This window comes from Hyperolius riggenbachi, chromosome 3, assembly GCF_040937935.1.
Source record: "Hyperolius riggenbachi isolate aHypRig1 chromosome 3, aHypRig1.pri, whole genome shotgun sequence".
In the NCBI taxonomy this organism is placed as follows: domain Eukaryota; kingdom Metazoa; phylum Chordata; class Amphibia; order Anura; family Hyperoliidae; genus Hyperolius; species Hyperolius riggenbachi.
Window position 1 is genome coordinate 14751719 of NC_090648.1, and position 20503 is coordinate 14772221.

General features: G+C 47.9%; 1 protein-coding gene across 2 annotated transcripts in view; it reads left to right on the top strand.

Moving 5' to 3' along the window:
* Positions 1-20232, top strand: part of INCA1 (inhibitor of CDK, cyclin A1 interacting protein 1) — a 47663-nt gene extending 27431 nt beyond the window's left edge. For both annotated transcript variants that reach the window (XM_068273891.1, XM_068273890.1), the window contains exons 6-7: positions 9856-10045; positions 12155-20232. In XM_068273891.1, coding sequence (XP_068129992.1) covers positions 9856-10045; positions 12155-12766 — 802 coding nt within the window. In that variant the 3' untranslated portion in view covers positions 12767-20232. The remainder of the gene's footprint in view (positions 1-9855; positions 10046-12154) is intronic.
* Positions 20233-20503: the final 271 nt, after the last annotated feature.

Here is a 20503-nt window from a genome sequence, read left to right on the forward strand (position 1 = left end):
CAGGCTGCAGGGGGTAGAAGTACGCCATCAAGGCTCCCATAGCTCTGTACTGCATGTGCCTCATACAATGCTAGTGGTGGCCTGATTGCTGCTCATTCAGATATCTGAGGTAAGTGAAAGGATTCATGTGATCGATATTACCTGCCATTGGGCATACATCATGTACCAAACGTTATACACATTTTATTACAGAAAATTTAATCTAATCTATTAAATAATTAAAGGGGCCCGTACACCTAACGATTTTCCCGCCGATATACAGCAGATTCGATCACTGTGATCTAATCTGCTGTGAAATCGTTGCGCAAACGCTGACAGAATGATCGATTTCCGTCCGATATCAATCGTTCCCGTCGATTCCCGTCGAGCCTTCTGTGCGGAAGGTTTTTCTCGATCGGCAGCGGGTCGGGAGTGCGTCGATAGCAGCGTTCCAATGACTGACGCTAGCGGCAATACATTACCTGCTCCGGCCGGCACGACTCCCCGGTCTCCACTGTCTTCTTCTCCACTCTGGGCTCCAGGGCTGCAGCTTCACTGAACTTCCTGTCCTGGCAGGAAGTTTAAACAGTAGAGCGCCCTCTACTGTTTAAACTTCCCCTGGACAGGAAGTTCTGTGAAGCCAGCCGGAACCCGGAGCCCAGCGCAGAGAAGAAGACTGCGGAGACCAGGGGACTCGCGCCGACCGGAGCAGGTAATGTATAGCTGGCGGGCAGGCGGCGGCAGCAGCTGCAGCTTCACAGATTGTGATCGGTTTCATAATGAAATCGATTCACAATCTGTTTGCAGTAAAGGCAGTCATACGATCCCTCTCTGATCAGAGAGTGATCTATCTGTTGGTCGAATCTGATGGCAGATCGACCAGTGTATGGCCACCTTAAGAAGGCCCTGTAATGACATATAGCAGAATTCAGTCAATTATTCAGAAAACCCACTTTTAGGCCTCGTTCACATTACAGTTGGCGATTTGGTGAGCGGTCTTCTCTGCGCTTTTTTCTTAGAAAAGCGTCAGTCAGGAAGTGAACTCTTTGACCCAGAGCAGAATAAATACAATGTAGTTATTCATAAAAGTGCTTGTGAAATCGCAATTCAAATCGCTTTTTCAAGCGCTCTGCGATTTCCCTATATGTTCTATTGAATCACAAACACTCAGAAAATTGTGCAGGAGCCGCGTTTGCGATTCAATAGAAAGCTCATCGCTCATGTGAGAACACTCACTAGCGCTTTTAAGGTGATTAAAGTCGCCAGCGCTTTAACCTCTTGACGACCAGCTAACGCCGATTGGCGTAAACTGGTCATCTGCGGGTTACCATGGAAACGGCCGCTCGATCGAGCGGCCTTTCCATGTCAGTTCACGGAGGGTGTCTCCGCGAACAGCCGGAGAGCCGCCGATCGCAGATCGCCGGCAAAATGTTAACAGGCGGGGAAGAAATCCCTGCTGTTTACATCATACGGCGCTGCTGCGCAGCAGCGCCGTAAGGCACATCGGCGATCCCCGGCCTCTGATTGACCGGGGATCGCTGGCATATAATAAGCTGAAGCCTATCCTTCAATGCGCAGGACGGAAATCCGTCCTGCGCAGCTCACAGGGGGAGGGAGCGGGAGAGACGGCGGAGAACGCTGCGGAGGGGGGCTTTGAAGAGCCCTTCCCCCCCCCGCTAAGCAACTGCAGCCGGCGGCGATCAGACCCCCCCAGCAGGACATCCCCCTAGTGGGGAAAAAAGGGGGGTAGTCTGATCGCCCTGCTGCACTCCCTGCACACTGTAAATGCAATTTGCGATTCCGATTTTCCCTGGATGTTATCAAAATAAGAAGAAAAATGCAGCATGCCGTACCGATTCAAAATCGCAAATCGGAATTGCATGTAGTGTGCAAGAGGCCTATGTGTGAACAAGTCCTTAGGCCTCTTGCACAACACATGCGATTCCGATTTTTTTTTATACGCCCAATTTTTTTATTCCGATTAAAAAAAAAAGTAACAGCATGCAGTACGTTTTTTAATCGGAATCTAAAATTGGATCAGATAAACAATCGGCATTGCATGTAGTGTGCAAGAGGCCTTAGGCTCCCTGCACACTGCAAATCCGATTTGCGAATCAGATTTTCCATGGCTGCTAGCAAAAGAAAAAATGCAGCACCAATTAAAAATTGGAATCTCATGTGAAAAACGATTAAAAATTGAAATCAGAATCGCATGTAGTGTTTGGTGATTTTCCTGGTTTCTGCATTTGAAACATCTATATATTGCTGTGTATTGGTTTGTAGCCCCGCCCTCCCAGTGATGCTTAGCTTAGGCTATTTATCTATGTGGAATTCTCGTACCATTCTGAGAGCCCAGGTGTATTTTCTGCTGACTTTAGAAGTGTCAGTAATGAACATTGTGCGCGTTGGACTGCTGTAAACACATTAAACAAGCTGTTGTATGCCATGTCTAGCTGTCACACAGAATGGCTGAGGGGGAAAGGAACCCAACAAGCAGAATTGGGTGTTAGTGTTTTTTTTTTTACTTTGCACTAAATACAGTATAGTCTCATCATAATAAACTCGGATATAACAGAACTTCAGGTATAGTAAACTAAAAGTCCAGGTCTGGCCAAGCCCCATTATAAATATATGGGCGTAACGCCTGGTATAGTAAATCCAGATTTTCAGATATAATAGAACTTCTGTTATAGTAAACCTGTTTTTTGGGTCCTGAAGTATTCTGTATCCGGCTATAGTGGAAAATGGGCGGTAGCATGCATTATACATCAGTCGGAGATCCATGAGCTGTGGGTGGGGCTGGCAGCCACTTGTAGCCTGCTCACTATCTGCACACTACTCTGGGCCTGCGAAGATTGCGTCAAAAACACCAGTGAGACCTGTGCTCCCTGTGCAAGCTGCTACCTGATTACTGAGGGAACTGCCTGTCATCTGTGACTTGCTTGTGCATGGATACAATGCTACAGTATCATCCAGGCTGTCTGTCCAGAAATGTGGACAGAGGAGCACACTATAATTACAGTAGGTAAGACCTATGCTTCCTGTGTAAGCTGTTTCCTGATTACTGAGGGAATTGCCTATCATCTGTGACTTGCTTGTGCATGGCTGCACCGCTACAGCATCATCCAGGCTGTCTGTCCAGAAATGTGGACAGAGGAGCACTCTATAATTACAGTAGGTAAGACCTATGCTTCCTGTGTAAGCTGCTGCCTGATTACTGAGGGAATTGCCTGTCATCTCTGACTTGCTTGTGCATGGCTGCAACGCTACAGTATCCAGGCTGCACAGAAATGTGGACAGAGGAGCACCGTATCAGCACTGTATCTGCATTAACTGGTGAGATCTATGCTTCTTGTGCAAGCTGTTGCATGATTATTGCATGCAAATCCCTGCATATTGAGCACTGTGCATTGTGATCTAGCCTAGACGCTGTCTGTGCTCCCTTGCTGTAGCATTGAAAATAAAAATTACTCCCAATTATTGACATTTTGGGCTTGATTCACTAAGACAAATAGCACACCTTATAAGAGATAACACTCCCTATCAGAGTAGCATAGCGAACTTATGCCTGCTAATTGGCAATGGCGAGAGCTCCACTCGTCCTGCCCTGAGCCCCTGCGGGTTCGTAATGCTCGCTATGCTACTCTGATAAGGCGTGTTAACTTTGATAAGGCATGCTATTTGCCTTAGTGAAACAAGCCCTATGTGCTTGAGTATGACACTTTCTGATATAGTAAACCTTTGATATAGTAAACTACTTTTCCCGGTCCCTTGGAGTTCACTATAAAGAGATTCTGCTGCAGCTGAACTTGTTTTAGCGCCTCCTCTGATGACGCCCGGGTGCACCTCTCTATGAATACTGCTGTCTTGAAAACATTCTCCTCTGCTTTACTTCTTCAGTTATGAACAATCTTTGTTTGTACAAAGTTTGTATGAATTGTTGACAAGCAGTTTCATTTATAAAAAATTTTTTTTCATGAAAATTGAATTTAAAGAAAACCTGTAATGAGAAAAACCTCCCCTGGGGGGTACTCACCTCGGGTGGGGGATGCCTTCGGATCCTGTTGAGGCTTCCCCCATCCTCCTTGGTCCCACGGCGGTGGAGATAAAGCTCCCCGAACATCCAAGATGTAAATATTTACCTTCTCGGCTCCAGGGCAGGCGCAGTATCGGCTCTCCGCTCGGATAGGCCGGATCGCTGTCGGCCCGTTCTACTGCGCAGGTGTAAGTCTCCGTGTGGAAAGCCGCAACAGCACCCCCGCTGGAGCCAGGAAAGGTAAATAAATCAGCGCTTATCAGGCTTGCCCGAGGGAGGACACTTCGGGGGAGCCAGCGCTGGACTTCCTGCAGCTACAGGGGAAGGGGAAGCCTCATTGGGACCCTGAGGCTTCCCCCTCCCCAGGTGAGTACCCCCCAGGGGAACTTTGTTACAGGTTCTCTTTAAAATTACCGTATATACTCGCATATAAGCTGACCCACGTATAAGCCGAAGTACCCACTTTCCCCTCAGAAACCAGGAAAAAGTGATTGACTCGCGTAAAAGCCAGATGCGCCTCCAGTACAAGTCAGCCCTCCTCCCCATAGCCAGATATGCCCCAAGGATGAAGGATGTGTCTTAAGACGCCAATAGATTGCATCATAGATATGAGAGACAGCGATTGCCACACAGGAAGAATCCCCGATCATTGCACCGCTGACACTTGCTTGCACGCTCCGCTCCACAAGCCAGGGGACACAGGTAGTCTTGAGCAGCGCACTGTGCACACCACACACCATGTTGCAGGGGATGGGGGGGACACGGAAACAGCAGGGCACCAGCTGACAAGAGAAGGATTACTAGTGCATGATCCTTACACTCCTCTGCCAGTAACAAAACCTGCTCCACCATCCATTCTGCTTCACTGACTCGCATACAGAGCCGGGACAAGGTCCTCCAGCATCCAAGGCTGAGACACCAAAGTGCGCCCCTCCATCCCTCCCACCCCAGCCGTCACACACTGATTGCTATTAGACTAAGAGGCACCCCAGGGCCCCCAAAACCTTAATCTCTAGTTGTCTGGCTTACAGTCACTGTCATGTATCTCCTTTTCTTATTTCTTTCTGCTTCAAACACAATCAGGTATGACAGCTGAATGAATTGTGCGCCCCCTCCTACACTGCGCCCTGAGGCTGGAGCCTCTCCAGCCTATGCCTCGGCCCGGCCCTGCTCGCATATAAGCCGAAGGGGTAACTTTTCAGCAGGGATGGTCGTAGTCAGCCAACTTCACTACCCTGGAACTACGCGTAGTTTTACGCAATTACGCTTCACTAAACTACGGCTTTGAAATCAAATATTCGCTTCGTATGCATTTCATAGACTACGCATGAAAATACGCAATTACGCGTAGTGCGAAGCATAGTGTATGCCCTTATACGTAAAAATGTCCGCATTAATTATTCTTTAAATGCTTATACAGGGAACACTTCTATGCGTACATTCCCCTTTCCAATGCGTAATTTTGTAAGCATACAATCGTACGCGGAAAAATAGACGCGAGTAACGCATTCGTAGTCCACTTCGCAATACATATGTTAACTATGCGTAGCGGGCCTAAACTAGCACTACTTCGTTATGCGTAAATTCGTAAGCGTAGATTTGAAACCTCGCCTACAAACTATGATGTGTAGATGCGAACTACGATGCGTAAATTCGCACTGGCGTAGTTTCTGCTCATCCCGGGTTTTCAGCACATTTTTTTGTGCTGAAAAATTAGGCTTATACACGAGTATATAAAGTATATTTCATTTGTGCCTGAACTGGGGATTTTACCATGCTGCTTGCTCGCTTGCGGTGCTGAGCTTTTGCTTTGAGGCCCCTTGCACACTGTGTTGCCCCGCATTACTCTTCCCTCACAACAAGGGCCATGCAAGTCTATGGAGACTTGCACACTGTTGCAGCGTGTGACCTGTGCCTACCACATAGATTATGCAGTAATGCAAGTCAATGGGCGACGCAGTAAGTGTGCACTGCGGGAACCGACAGGAATGCCAATGACATACTTCCCGCCGAGCAGGGAGTACGTCGCTAGTGGGGGGCGGGCCTATATATATGACTTTGTCACCACACCATGGCGCACGGTTATATGAAGCCTCATATCTGCTCAGACCACATCGCATCCATCTAGTGTAAAACTGGCCTTATTAAAGGACACCTGAAGTGAGGGAAAAGAGGTGGGTTTTTAGCCTTTTTTTAATTACTTTATGACAGGCTGACTTATTAAAATGTCCTATTGTGATGTTCTAGCAGCGCTCAGTAACAGTTCATCAGATAAATGCTGGCTTAATACCACTTCACAAAAACACCATGGGGTCTCCCCCCCTTCGTAGAGCAACTCACCAGAGGATGCGGCCGAACCGGCCTGGTATTGCTTCTGGGGTATATGGCCACCACACTGCCTCCAGCTGGCAACCTCCAACAGCTCACTGTCGTCTGGGGATGAAAGAAGAGGCCTCCGTAGCGTAAAAGTGTATTTTTATTCTTAAAAAATCAGACTTGTGCCTTTAAAATGGTCAAACCAATATTGCTACTGGATGACAATCACTTAAAAAGAATAAGTTACATGTAATGCCCATACAAGTCTTTGCAGGGTTTGCGGAGTGTGGTCACACTATGTCCACACGGGAAAACAAAAAAGTGTGCAGTACGCTAAAATACTGCCGCTCACCGCCCGCAATGCGGACTTGGGTCACTTAACCACTTTACCCCCGCCCGTACGGATTTCTCCGTCCCTTTTTCCATCCTTTAACCCCCAGGGACGGAGAAATCTGTACTTTGCGCACTCCCGCCGCTGCCCGCGCTCCCGCTCGTAAACACGTCGCCCGCCGCTAGTAAACACGCCGCCGCCCGCTCGCCCGGAGATCAATGAACGGAAAAATCCATTCCCGTTCGTTGATCTAAGCCCCACAATGACCCGCTGCTCTCCTATGGGCAGCGCGATCATTGTGAGAAAAAACAAACACTCACAGCCTCCTTGTACTTCCTGCGAGCTTCCGGAAGGACGCTCGCAGGTTGCAATAAACAAAAAGTTACTGTTGCCATCTTGTGGCCAAACAGTAAAACTACACCCTTAGCATTTTTTACATAGAAATAAATTAGTTTTACACTAAAAATTAACTCATTACCTCCCACACTCCCCATTTTTTTTTTTTTTTTTTGTAATTAAAAAATTTACAATTAAAAAAAATACATAAATAGTTACCTTAGGGACTGAACTTTTTCAATATTTATGTCAAGAGGGTATAACACTGTTACTTTATAAACTATGGGCTTGTAATTAGGGATGGACACAAAACTGAAAAAAATGCACCTTTATTTCCAAATAAAATATTGGCGCCAAACATTGTGATAGGGACATAATTTAAACGGTTTTATAACCGGGACAAAAGGGCACATACATTTCATGGGTTTTAATTACAGTAGCATGCATTATTTAAAAACTATAATGGCCGGAAACTGAAAAATAATTAATTTTTTTCCCACATTTTTCCTATTTTCCCATTAAAACACATTTAGAATAAAATAATTCTTGGCATAATGTCCCACCTAAAGAAAGCCTAATTGGTGGCGTAAAAAACAAGATATAGTTCATTTCATTGTGATAAGTTATGATAAAGTTATAGACGAATGAATGGATGGAGCGCTGAAAGGTGAAAATTGCTCTGGTGGTCAGGGGGTAAAACCCCTCAGTGGTGAAGTGGTTAATGTTTATGATAGCCACATAACATATTTTTGTATCGAGCGCTGCTTATTATTTTGAATAATATTAAAATGTCCTGTTTGAGCCTGTTAACGGCTCCAGGACGTTTTAATAAGTCGCTCGATCCCGCTGCCGCTCTGCACGTGTGCGCAACCCCCGCCGCTATTAAACGTCGGGACACCGCGATCTGAGATTGGGGAAGAGGACCGAGCGGTCCCCAACCCAATCGCAATGCCTGGAATTAATGGACTTGGCCGGGATCAGCGGCCACGTCCATTCATAAAACAGGAAACGTCATAATTTAGTTAAATGTAAAAAAAAAAAAGTTAAAGAGACCCTGTATCAAAAAAAAAGTCCCCTGGGGGGTACTCACCTCGGGAGGGGGAAGCCTCGGGTTCCCAATGAAGCTCCCCCCATCCCTGTAGCTGCAGGCAATCCAGCGCTGGCTCCCCAGAAGCGTCCCGTAATCCTCCCTCGACAAGCCTGACAAGGCTTAAAGAGAACCCGAGGTGTGTGTTATCTGCATACAGAGGCTGGATATGCCTATACATCCCAGCCTCTGTTGCTATCCCTAACCCCACTAAGGTCCCCATACACTCTGCAATCCCTCATAAATCACAGCAGTGCTGTGAGGCTGTGTTTACATCTGTAGTGTCAGTCTCAGCTGCTCCCCCGCCTCCTGCATAGCTCCGGTCTCTGCCCCCCTCCCTTCCCTCCAATCAGCAGGGAGGGAAGGGATGCAGGTGGGGACTGGAGTTCTGCAGGAGGCGGGGAGAGCAGCAGACTGACACTATAGAGATAAACACAGCCAGCTCTGACAAGCTGTTTGTCAGCAGCGTGGCTGTGATTTATGAGTGCAGGGGGACCTTAGGGGGGTTTGGGATAGCAACAGAGGCTGGGCTGTATAGGCAGATCCAGCCTCTGTATGCAGATAATATTCTTCAAACCCACCTCGGGTTCTCTTTAATATATTTACCTTCCCTGGCTCCAGCGGGTGGCGCTGTTGCGGCTATCAGCATGGAAATAGACAAATATAGCTGATCTCTGTCGGGTCCGCTCTACTATGCAGGTGCAGGAGACTTGGGCCTATGCAGTACAGCAGCCGACAGCGATCGGCTATTTCCGCCTATCTCTGAGTGGAGAGCCAATACTGCGCCTGCGCTGGAGCCAGGAAGGTAAATATTGACATCCCCGCTGTTCGGAGGGGCACAGCGAGACCGCCGTGGGACCGAGGAGGACAGGGGAAGCCTCGATAGGATCCGAAGGCTTCTCCCACCTGAGATGAGTACCCCCCAGGGGAAGTTTTTTTAGTTACAGGTTTTCTTGAACACTTCCTATAGAACAGGAGTATTCACTAGCACCATCTAGTGGCCAAAAAGTAAAAATACACATACAGAGACATACATACACTTATACACAATATTAATAAAATTAATAACTTACACTTCCAAAGCCCCCATAAAAAAAACTTTAAAAAAAATCAGTTTAAAAAAAATTACATAAATAGTTGCCTTAGGGACTCAGCTTTTTTAATCTATATTTTATGAGGGAATATTACTATTACTTTACTACAGGGCTTGTAATTATGGACCAAAAAAAAAACTCCCCACAAAAATAACACCTAAAAAATATATTAACAAGGGGCGCTACGGGTATAATGGACTATATATAATTATATCCACCAGAGAACACAACAATTCTTCCTGCGGCTCCTTCAACTGTGGGAGTACCTCTTTCTTCCACTACTAACAAAATTATGTATAATAAAACTAGGGAGCGCTGGACATAAATCTTAAAAATCCCGATTTTATTGTAACAAATATATATTTGTTACAATAAAATCCGAATTTTTAAGATTTATGTCCAGCGCTCCCTAGTTTTATTATACAAAAATAACACCTATACTTCCAAATAATATATTGTCGCCATACATTGTGATAGGGACATAATTTAAACAGTTTAATAATTTCATTGATACGGTTTAAAAAAAAAAGGTTTAGATCATTTTGTTGTGATAAGTAGTATAATGTTATTGGCAAATAAAAGGGTGGAGCACTGACAGGTGAAAATTGATCTTGTCTGTTATAGGGTGAAGTGGTTAAAGGCATACCCAACAGCTCCATGTTTTCTTCTCTGGCAGGTTGAAGTCCCCGGCGTGGGGAGGCAACCGCTTCCCCGAGTTTGAGGAGAAAAAAGAGGCGCCGTCGATGGTGGACGGCTTTGACCCGGATGACGAAGGTTCCGTCGGTTTCTTTGAGAGCCTTCAGGATAGATGTAGGATGGAGGACAGCCCATTTCTGAAGCTATCACCACCGCATAGCACAACTGGGGTAAGAGCTCCCCTACAGGCAGGCTCCGTGCCTTCTCTGCTTCTGCAGAAATGTAGTGGTTGACATCAGATTGTAGGACATGAGTCAGAGCATTTACAAATCAAGCATATATTTTCACCTGCGATCATAACAGTATCCAGTTTTTCTTCCCTGTATAGCTTCCCTGGTGCCTAGTGCTTCCCCCCTCCCTTCCCCATAAGCCTTCCCTGGAGGCAGGGCCGGTGCTACCATAGAGGCAAAAAGAACAGAGCCTGTAGAGGCCCCCAAGGTGTTCCTACCCCAACTTAACTGTTGCTACCAGGGCCTGGGCAGAGTCTTTGGCAGAGTAGCGTCTCAGGCTCGCTCCTATTTCAGTCTGTGGTTCTGTGCACTCCCTTCTTCATCCAATGCTGGCTGCATCTTCTCTGTGCCCCACAGCTTATTACATAATAACATGCGCCGGGTCACGGAGGAGAGGCACCCCTGTGAGGAGGAAATCGCGGAGTGCATGGATCCACAGACTGATTGAGTGGTGTTGCAGAGCCGGTTCTTGTGCAGTGCGATCGCCCTGGGCGCAGACCGGCAAGAGGAGAAGGGGGAGCAGGCTGAAGGACATAACTTCTAGGGAGCTATTGAGGCGTGGTGCAGCCAAATGGAAGAAGAAAGCAGCTTACCAGCGCGATCACATTCTTTGACTTCTCCTGGACTGCCTGCGTCAGATGCCAAGTCATCATCACGTCACCATCGCATGACACCTGATGTCCTGTAGCGGTACTGCAGGCTGTCAGTGCGCAGCGCCCATGGAGGAGTCGGCTTTCCAGGCTCTCTTCGCCTGTGTGTTTTCCTGGTCCCTGCTTCCTCCTGGATGAGCGGCTGGTCACTAGTAAGTAGGTAGATCTACTTGTGACCTGTGACTGTCCCTAAAGAGTGAGGGTTCATGAGTCCACGGGGGTGGTGTGAAAAGGGCCGCAATTTTTACAGCCTCGCCCTGGCTGCAATTTAGCCTAGAAACTGCCCTGTGTGCCCGCCTGCACAGGTGAGATTCTACTCTGCCAAAGACTCAGCAGGGGAGCCAGGGAGTGCAGTTAGGGTAGGAGTTGATGAAGGGGGGGGGGGGGCAGCCGGCTCAAGGGCCCTGGGAGGAAATGTGGTTGCAATAAAGGGCCCCTAATGCTGCATTTTGGTTGGGGGGGGGGGGTTTCCCAGGTTAATATTGCCCAGTGCCCCACTGTTACTAGAACTGATCCTGCCTGGGGGTCTAGTGCTTTCCCCTCCGCCATATTGATTCCTTGGTGGTCTAGTCCTTCCCCTTTAAGGATACCTGAAGTGACATGATGAGATAGACATGGGTATGTACAGTGCCTAGCACACAAATAACTATGCTGTGTTCCTTTTTTCTTTCTCTGCCTGAAAGAGATAAATATCAGGTATGTAAGTGGCTGACTCAGTCCTGACTCAGACAGGAAGTGACTACAGTGTGACCCTCACTGATAAGAAATTCCAACTACAAAACACTTTCTTAGCTGAAAATGGCTTCTGAGAGGAGGAAAGAGATAAAAAGGGTCAATACTTCATAAATGTTAGCTCTGGCATACTTCAATGACTGTGTCACTGAGCAAAAACAATAAAACAGTTAAAACTTAAAAAGTAGATTTAAACTTAAAATAAAACTGTGGAATATCTTAAAAAGTCATTTTTAGGAGAAGGAAGATAGATACAATCATTTATTTCATTCGTTTATTTTCGGTTCGGGTGTCCTTTAACCTCCCTGGTGTTATTTAAGCTTTCCCTGGTGGTCTAGTGCTTCCCTTCCTCCCTCCCCATATGGCTTCCCTGGTGGTCTAGTGCTTCCCCCCTTCCCCAAATATAGCTTCCCCGGTGGTCCAGGCTTCCTCCCTCCCTTCCCTCATATAGCTTCCTTGATGGTCTTGAGCTCCTACTAACCGGTATCTCCGGCACCCATTTTTCCAAGTGCCTTTTTTCATGTACACAATAAATTGTCTCCCAGGTGACACAACTACATGTTATTTATCGTACGTATCTGGAGAAGAAATGAAGGAGGAAAAAAACCCCTCTTATCTTGTAGGTTTAATGAACAAGGTTCATGACAGTATTCTCTCTTGCTCATAGGTGGCGTTTCCATGGACAGCCTCCTTGGACCACATCTCCAGTTTCATGGAAGGTCAGCAGGCTGCAGATAGAAGACAAGATAGATTTCCAGAAGCAAACCTATTTGCAGAAAATAATGGCAAACCGTCAGATTGCGAATCAGAGTACGGTAGCCTAGAGGGGTTCCGAAAAAGAAATAGCAACCTCAAAAATTGGGGGACAGCAGGACTCAACCTAGATAGCTTCAGAGAGGGAGACAGTGAACTGGAAGATTGGGGTCCAGCAAGAAGCAGCCCAGAGGGGTTTGGAGCTGAGAGCATTAGGGGAACAGCAGGTGAAAAATGGGGGGCATTATGGTCATCCTACAAAAGACAAGAGGGGTCCACAGTAGTGGACGATTGCCTGGAAGAAGTTGCACCGCTGACCAACAACTGGATGAGCTGGAGAGCAGGTGGGAGAAACCATAACCGATGGGAGGCGGGAGATATGGAGTCTGAGGCTAGAAGGCAAAGTTCTGGGGCATCTTTCATGAACCCGAAGGGATGGGGGGGCACAGCAGGCAGCCCGCCATTGTGGAAGGCAGTACCCAATCATTTCAGGGAATGTAGAAAACCACGCAACACCTACTTTTAGAAACAAAACAGGATAATGTTGCATAGTCTGGGCTTTCTTCGGAATTAGTCTGACGTTTTCCGGGTACCACCAAGAGTGTATCTCATCACAGGTGAGGTAGCTTCACATACCACCTGCTGTGATGGACATTATGCCTAGTTTACATTTTTGGGTGTTTAAATGTATTATTGTATTATTTATTGTTAAAATATGAGCACACAACAGTCTTGATAAAAATTAGCTCCCTGACCCTTAAATCTCTCTAGCATGCTGCAGCGGCAATATTTCCAATTAGTTTCTGTCTTTGTTCCCTCAGTGGTAAAAATTCCCTGACGTTGTTTGGGGGCAAAGTTCTACTTGTTATATACCCCAGGGGTAACTATGGTTTCTTACACCCACCAGGGGGCAGAGTTCTGCTGCTATAGACCCCAGGGGGTAGTTCAGGCTTCTCACACACACCAGGGTGCAGAGTTCTCCTTGTTATACACCCCAGGAAGTAGCCCAGGCTTCTTACAGCCACCAGGGGGCAGAGTTCTGCTGCTATAGACCCCAGGGGGTAGCCCAGGCTTCTTACAGCCACCAGGGGGCAGAGTTCTCCTGTAATACACCCCAGGAGGTAGCCCAGGCTTCTTACAGGCACCAGGGGGCAGAGTTCTCCTGTTATACACCCCAGGAGGTAGCCCATGCTTCTTACAGCCACCAGGGGGAAGAGTTCTGCTGCTATAGACCCCAGCGGGTAACTCAGGCTTCTTACAGCCACCAGGGGGCAGAGTTCTGCTGCTATAGACCCCAGGGGGTAGCCCAGGCGTCCTACAGCCACCAGGGGGCAGAGATCTCCTGTTATACACCCCAGGAGGTAGCCTAGGCTTCTTACAGCCACCAGGGGGCTGAGTTCTCTTGTTATACACCCCAGGGGGTAGCCTAGGCTTCTTACAGCCACCAGGGGGTAGAGTTCTCCTGTTAAACACCCCAGGGGGTAGCCCAGGCTTCCTACAGCCACCAGGGGGCAGAGTTCTGCTGCTATAGACCCCAGGGGGTAGCCCAGGCTTCTTACAGCCACCAGGGGGCAGAGTTCTCCTTGTTATACACCCCAGAGTATAGTCCAGGCTTCTTACACACACCAGGGGGCAGAGATCTCCTGTTATACACCCCAAGGGGTAGCCCAGGCTTCTTACAGCCACCAGGGGGCAGAGTTATCCTGGTATACACCCCAGGGGGTAGCCCAGGCTTCTTACACCCACCAGGGGGCAGAGTTCTCCTGGTAAACACCCCAGGGGGTAGCCCAGGCTTCTTACACCCACCAGGGGGCATAGTTCTCATGTTATACACCCCAGGGGGTAGCCCAGGCTTCTTACACCCAGCAGGGGGCAGAGTTCTCATGTTATACACCCAGGGGGTAGCTCAGGTTTCTTACACTTACCAGGGGGAAGAGCTCTCCTGCTGTAGACCCCAGGGGGTAACTCATGCTTCTTACAGCCACCAGAGGGCATAGTTCTCCTGCTATACACCCCAGGAGGTAGCTCATGCTTCTTACACCCACCAAGGGGTGGAGTTCTCCTGGTATACACCCCAGGGGGTAGCTCAGGCTTCTTACACCCACCAGGTGGCAGAGCTCTTGTTATGAAGATCTGGACGTGGAGGCTGTTGACCGCCCCACTGTGTTTTATGGACCACCCAAGCGCAGAGTCTAAGTGACCACGGGTCTTCACCCACAACCCCTTGAGGGGGAAGCAGGACCACAACCCCTTGAGGGGGAAGTGGGAACTTCGCTGCCTAGTGCCCACCAGGTTGCGCTTAGGTAAATCCCACAGTGGGTTGGAGAACAGATGAGACTGCAGTGCGTCAGATACAGGTGCTGAAGGCAGCCACGTAGTCGGGGTCACAAGCCGAGGTCGGGGCAGGCGGATATCAATCGTAGACGAGGTCACAAGCAGAGGTCAGGGCAGGCTGAAGACAGGCGTAATCGATAAACAAGCTGAGGTCAGGACAGGCGGCGATAATCGTAAGTCAGGAACAGGCTAAGGTCGGCAACAGGTAAATTATAAATCAATACAAGGCTCCAGCGTCTACTGGCACCAAGCTGATCAGAAGAAACAGCACTGGGCCTCTCCAGCAGCTTGCTTAAATACGACATTCAAAATTGGCGCCGAATGACGTGCCTCGCGCATGCGCCCGCGTGCGTGCGCGCACGTGCGCACGCATGCGCGCTGACGCGGACGCCAGTACGCGTGCGCGCGGCGCAACGGCTCCTAGGAACACGCCCAGCTATCATAAAAGACAATGCGCGATCGCGCGCGCGCGTAGGAATGCGCGCACGAGACCGCCGGTGACAGGTATTGTAACATTGCCCCTCCCCCACGGGCAACCTCCGGGTGCCCTTTGGAGCCGGTTTACACGGAAATTTACAGTGAAAATTCTTAATTAGCCTAGGAGCATGAATCCCAGTAGCAGGTTCCCAAGAATTCTCCTCCACCCCATAACCCTTCCATTTTACTAAATAAAACAATCGGCCAGATCTTATCTTGGAGTCTAAAATGGCTTCGACCTCAAACTCCTCACAACCATCCACCAGGACCGGAGGCGGAGGAGGAGACTGAGGATTGGAACAGGAACCCTGAAAATGCAATTTTAAGCAAGACACATGAAAGACAGGATGAACCTTCAAAGTATCAGGTAACACAAGTTCAATAGCCACAGGATTAACAACTCTTTTAACTGGATAAGGCCCAATAAATCTAGGTCCAAGCTTTCTTGATGGGACCCGCAGTTTCAAATTACAAGTAGATAACCAAACAAGATCTCCTGGTTTAAACGAAGGAGATTCCCTCCTGGATTTGTCAGCAATCCTTTTTGTTCTAACCTGAGTCTGAGACAGAACATTAGAAACATTTTTGATATTATCCTTTAAAAATAACAATCTATCCTGTAGAGAAGGAACAGACGATTCAGGAAACACATTGGGTAGAGAAACGGGGTGAAACCCATAGTTAGCAAAAAATGGTGATTGCTTGGTAGCAGAATGAGTAGAATTATTATATGCAAATTCAGCAGTAGACAGCAGGGATGACCAGTTTTCTTGTGAGGCAGAAGTAAAACACCTAAGGTACTGTTCTAGAGTCTGGTTGGTTCTCTCCGTCTGGCCATTAGACTGGGGATGATAGCCAGAGGAGAGAGACACATGAATATCCAGACATCTGCATAATTCTTTCCACAAGTTTGACGTAAATTGCACCCCTCTATCTGAAACAATATCATCTGGTACCCCATGTAATCTAATAATTTCCTTAATAAACGCCTCAGCCGTTTCTAATGCGGTAGGAGTGCCCTTCATCGGAATAAAATGGCCCATCTTGGTCAAACGATCTACCACCACCAGAATGGAGTTAAACCCCTGAGAGGAAGGTAGCTCTACAATGAAATCTAGTGATATCATACCCCAGGGGCGGGAAGGGATGGGTAAGGGTTTGAGCAGACCCCAAGGTTTTTCCCTAGAAGACTTAGAACGGGCACAGACAGGACAGGATAACACATACTGTTTACAATCCTGAAACATATTAGGCCACCAAAAATTTCTTAATAGAAGTTCATAGGTCTTAGTAATGCCAAAATGGCCAGAAAGTAAATTGTCATGACAGTGGCCCAGCACAGTAATCTTAGCCTGGTCAGGTACAAAAATTTTATCCTTATGCAAAAAAAACCCTTCCTTACGGGCAAGACCTAGTTTTCTGCAAGGCTCAATACCGCTAGAGGCTTCTTTGATGGTATTTATCAGATCAGACTGTAGTAACAAGAAGCAATTGGAGGGGAGAATAGTTTCAGGTTTGCTTTGCATAGTCTCTTCCGAAAACATTCTGGATAATGCATCAGCTTTAATATTTCTGGAGCCTGGCTGGTAAGTTATATGTAGGTCAAATCTGGAAAAGAACAGAGCCCATCGAGCTTGTCGTGGTTTGAGGCGTTTGGCAGAACGAAGATATTCTAAATTCTTGTGATCGGTCAGAACTAGAACAGGATTATTGGCCCCTTCCAACAAATAACGCCACTCCTCCAGAGCTGCTTTAATGGACAGCAACTCCCGATCAGCTACGTCATAGTTCTTCTCAGCCGGTAACAATTTGCGAGAAAAAAAAGCAACAGGATGTAATATAGCTTTAGGATCATTACGTTGAGACAGGATTGCCCCAATAGCATTTTCAGAAGCATCCACTTCTAACACGAAAGGCAAGGCAGGATCAGGATGAGTCAGAACTGGAGCAGAGATGAATTTGTCTTTCAGTTTTGCAAAGGCTTCTTGAGCTTCTAGGTTCCAACAGAATGGTAAGTTGACTTTGGTAAGTTGAGTCAGTGGAGATACAATAGCAGAGAAGTCTTTAATGAATCTTCGATAGAAGTTTGCAAACCCTATGAACCTCTGAACTCCTTTACGGTCGATGGGAGCTGGCCAGTCCAAGATGGCGGATACTTTCTTAGGATCCATAGCCACCCCCTCCGCGGAGATGACAAGTCCCAGGAAGTGAACTGATGTTTGTTCAAAAACACATTTTTCTGGTTTGGCATAGAGACCATGGGTGCGTAGGCGAGTCAAGACACGTTTAACATGTTGTCTATGCTCGGAAATGTCTTGAGAGAATATAAGGATGTCATCAAGGTAAACAACAATATATTGGTCGATAATGTCTCTGAAAATATCATTAATGAAGTGTTGGAAAGTGGCAGGAGCATTACAGAGTCCAAACGGCATTACAAGATATTCAAAATGACCGTATCTGGTTCGAAAGGCAGTCTTCCACTCGTCTCCTTCTCGGATGCGGATCAGATTGTATGCTCCTCGAAGGTCTAACTTAGAAAAGATTCGAGCAGAACGGAGGCGTTGGAAAATCTCAGGAAACAGTGGCAGAGGATAACGATTCTTGACAGTTATTTTATTGAGTTCTCTATAGTCTATGCAAGGACGGAGGGTGTGGTCTTTCTTTTCTACAAAAAATATACCGGCACCAGCAGGCGAGGTGGAGTGACGGATGAACCCTTTTAGGAGATTTTCATCAATGTATGCTTTCAACGTGGCTTGCTCAGGCTCAGTTAGCGGGTAGATTCGTCCAAACGGGATCTTAGCTCCGGAAAGAAGATCAACAGGACAGTCATAAATTCTGTGCGGGGGTAATACATCAGCTCCCCTCTTATCAAAAACATCGGCAAAGTCTCTATAAACTTCAGGAACAAACTCCAAAATCTCTTGTTTCAAACACATCACAGCAGAGGAAGGAGATAAACAAGCCTGCAAACAGTAGCGAGAGTGGAAGGAAATCTTTCCGGAGAGCCAGTCGATCATAGGATTGTGGGCTTGTAACCATGGCATACCCAGAATAACCGGATATAACGGAGAAGTGATCAAATCGAAGATGATATATTCGGAATGGGAGGAGGATGTAGTGATCAAGGTAGGTAAAGTCTCTTGTGTTATAGGCCCATCTTTGATCTTTGAACCATCTGCCAAGCAGATGTTTAATGACTTGGTTTTAGTTCTTAGAGGAAGTTGTAATTGGTGAGCCAAGGTGGAATCGATAAAACAACTACAAGCTCCAGAATCAACTATTGCGTCAACTTCTAATGTTCTTCTTGGCGCCTGCAACGACAGAGTAAGAGATACATAAGACCCAGAAGCAGGCAAAGGACACTCTAAAACGGGAGATGAAGACTGTTCCTCACCTATGGGCCTGACAGGGCAGTTGCGGAGAAAATGACCAGAGGCCCCACAGTAAAGGCAGAGATTAGCTTGGCGTCTTCGCTGACGTTCATCATTAGAAAGAGCAGGACGCGCCAGACCTATCTGCATAGGCTCAGGTTCATCAGCCGAAGCTGCAGTGGGAGTAGAGACTTCTGGAGACAGAGGACTGGATGTCAGATACGAGCTATTTGGCCCCCACATGGGTCGAAGACCCCCAGCCCTCTCGGCTCTGCGTTCCCGTAGGCGCCTGTCGATCTGGATAACCAGAGATACCAGTTCGTTAAGGGTAGCTGGAATGCCGACTCGAGCTAGTTCATCTTTCAGTAGTCCTGATAAACCGAGGCGGAATTGATGTTTAAGTGCAGCCTCGTTCCAGTCGGTGTCAACACTGTACCTTCGAAAGTCCGCTACATAATCCTCGACTGGTCTTTTCCCTTGTGTAAGATTACATAGAGCAGATTCAGCGGAAGCAGCTTGGCGGGGGTCATCATAAACCTCAGCTAGAGCTTTGAACAAGGAGTCTGTACTGGCCAGGTGAGGGCTTTGTAGATCTCTCAGACGAAGGGCCCAGGCCTGTGGTTCATCTTGAAGTAGTGAGATGATAGTGCCCACCCTAATTGTTTCATCAGAGAAGCTCCGTGGCTTGAGGGAAAAGTACAATAAGCAAGCACTGCGGAACTGGCGGAACTTGCTGCGATCCCCAGAGAATCTGTCAGGTAGCGGAATCTTTGGTTCAGGAACAACGGTAACGGGATGCAGAACAGGTTGTACTGGAGGACTAGCTTGTACTCGACTGGTAGTTATAGCTTGTACTTGAGTCTCGAGACGTGCATAACCTTGTTGAGCCTCACGGACAGAAAGAGAGAGTTCTGACACCAAACGACAGAGATCCTCCATGGTGGTATTAGCAGGAGCCCCTCCTGTGGACATCTTTATGGCTGTTTCTTGCTGTTATGAAGATCTGGACGTGGAGGCTGTTGACCGCCCCACTGTGTTTTATGGACCACCCAAGCGCAGAGTCTAAGTGACCACGGGTCTTCACCCACAACCCCTTGAGGGGGAAGCAGGACCACAACCCCTTGAGGGGGAAGTGGGAACTTCGCTGCCTAGTGCCCACCAGGTTGCGCTTAGGTAAATCCCACAGTGGGTTGGAGAACAGATGAGACTGCAGTGCGTCAGATACAGGAGCTGAAGGCAGCCACGTAGTCGGGGTCACAAGCCGAGGTCGGGGCAGGCGGATATCAATCGTAGACGAGGTCACAAGCAGAGGTCAGGGCAGGCTGAAGACAGGCGTAATCGATAAACAAGCTGAGGTCAGGACAGGCGGCGATAATCGTAAGTCAGGAACAGGCTAAGGTCGGCAACAGGTAAATTATAAATCAATACAAGGCTCCAGCGTCTACTGGCACCAAGCTGATCAGAAGAAACAGCACTGGGCCTCTCCAGCAGCTTGCTTAAATACGACATTCAAAATTGGCGCCGAATGACGTGCCTCGCGCATGCGCCCGCGTGCGTGCGCGCACGTGCGCACGCATGCGCGCTGACGCGGACGCCAGTACGCGTGCGCGCGGCGCAACGGCTCCTAGGAACACGCCCAGCTATCATAAAAGACAATGCGCGATCGCGCGCGCGCGTAGGAATGCGCGCACGAGACCGCCGGTGACAGGTATTGTAACAGCTCTCCTGCTGTAGAGCCCAGGTGGTAACACGGGCTCCTTACACCTACCAGGGGGCAGAGATCTCCTGTTATACACCCCAGGGGGGGGGGGGGGGGGGGCATGAGTTATGACACCTCTTGAGGGGTAGATAGTGCTTTCTGTGTTGCATTAGACATGTTGACAGGGCTTATAGAAAATGAAATGAATCTGACCGTATTACAGTTTGCCCTGATGTGACTATCACGCCAAAAAGTATCGGGCTCACCACAGAGGATTTGGTTGAACTTGGTGGGCGGACCTTCCTTCCTGATATGGAATATCGTTTAGGCTAGTCTTTGTGTTGTGCTTTCAAGTTGTGCGCTAAAATGTAATGCA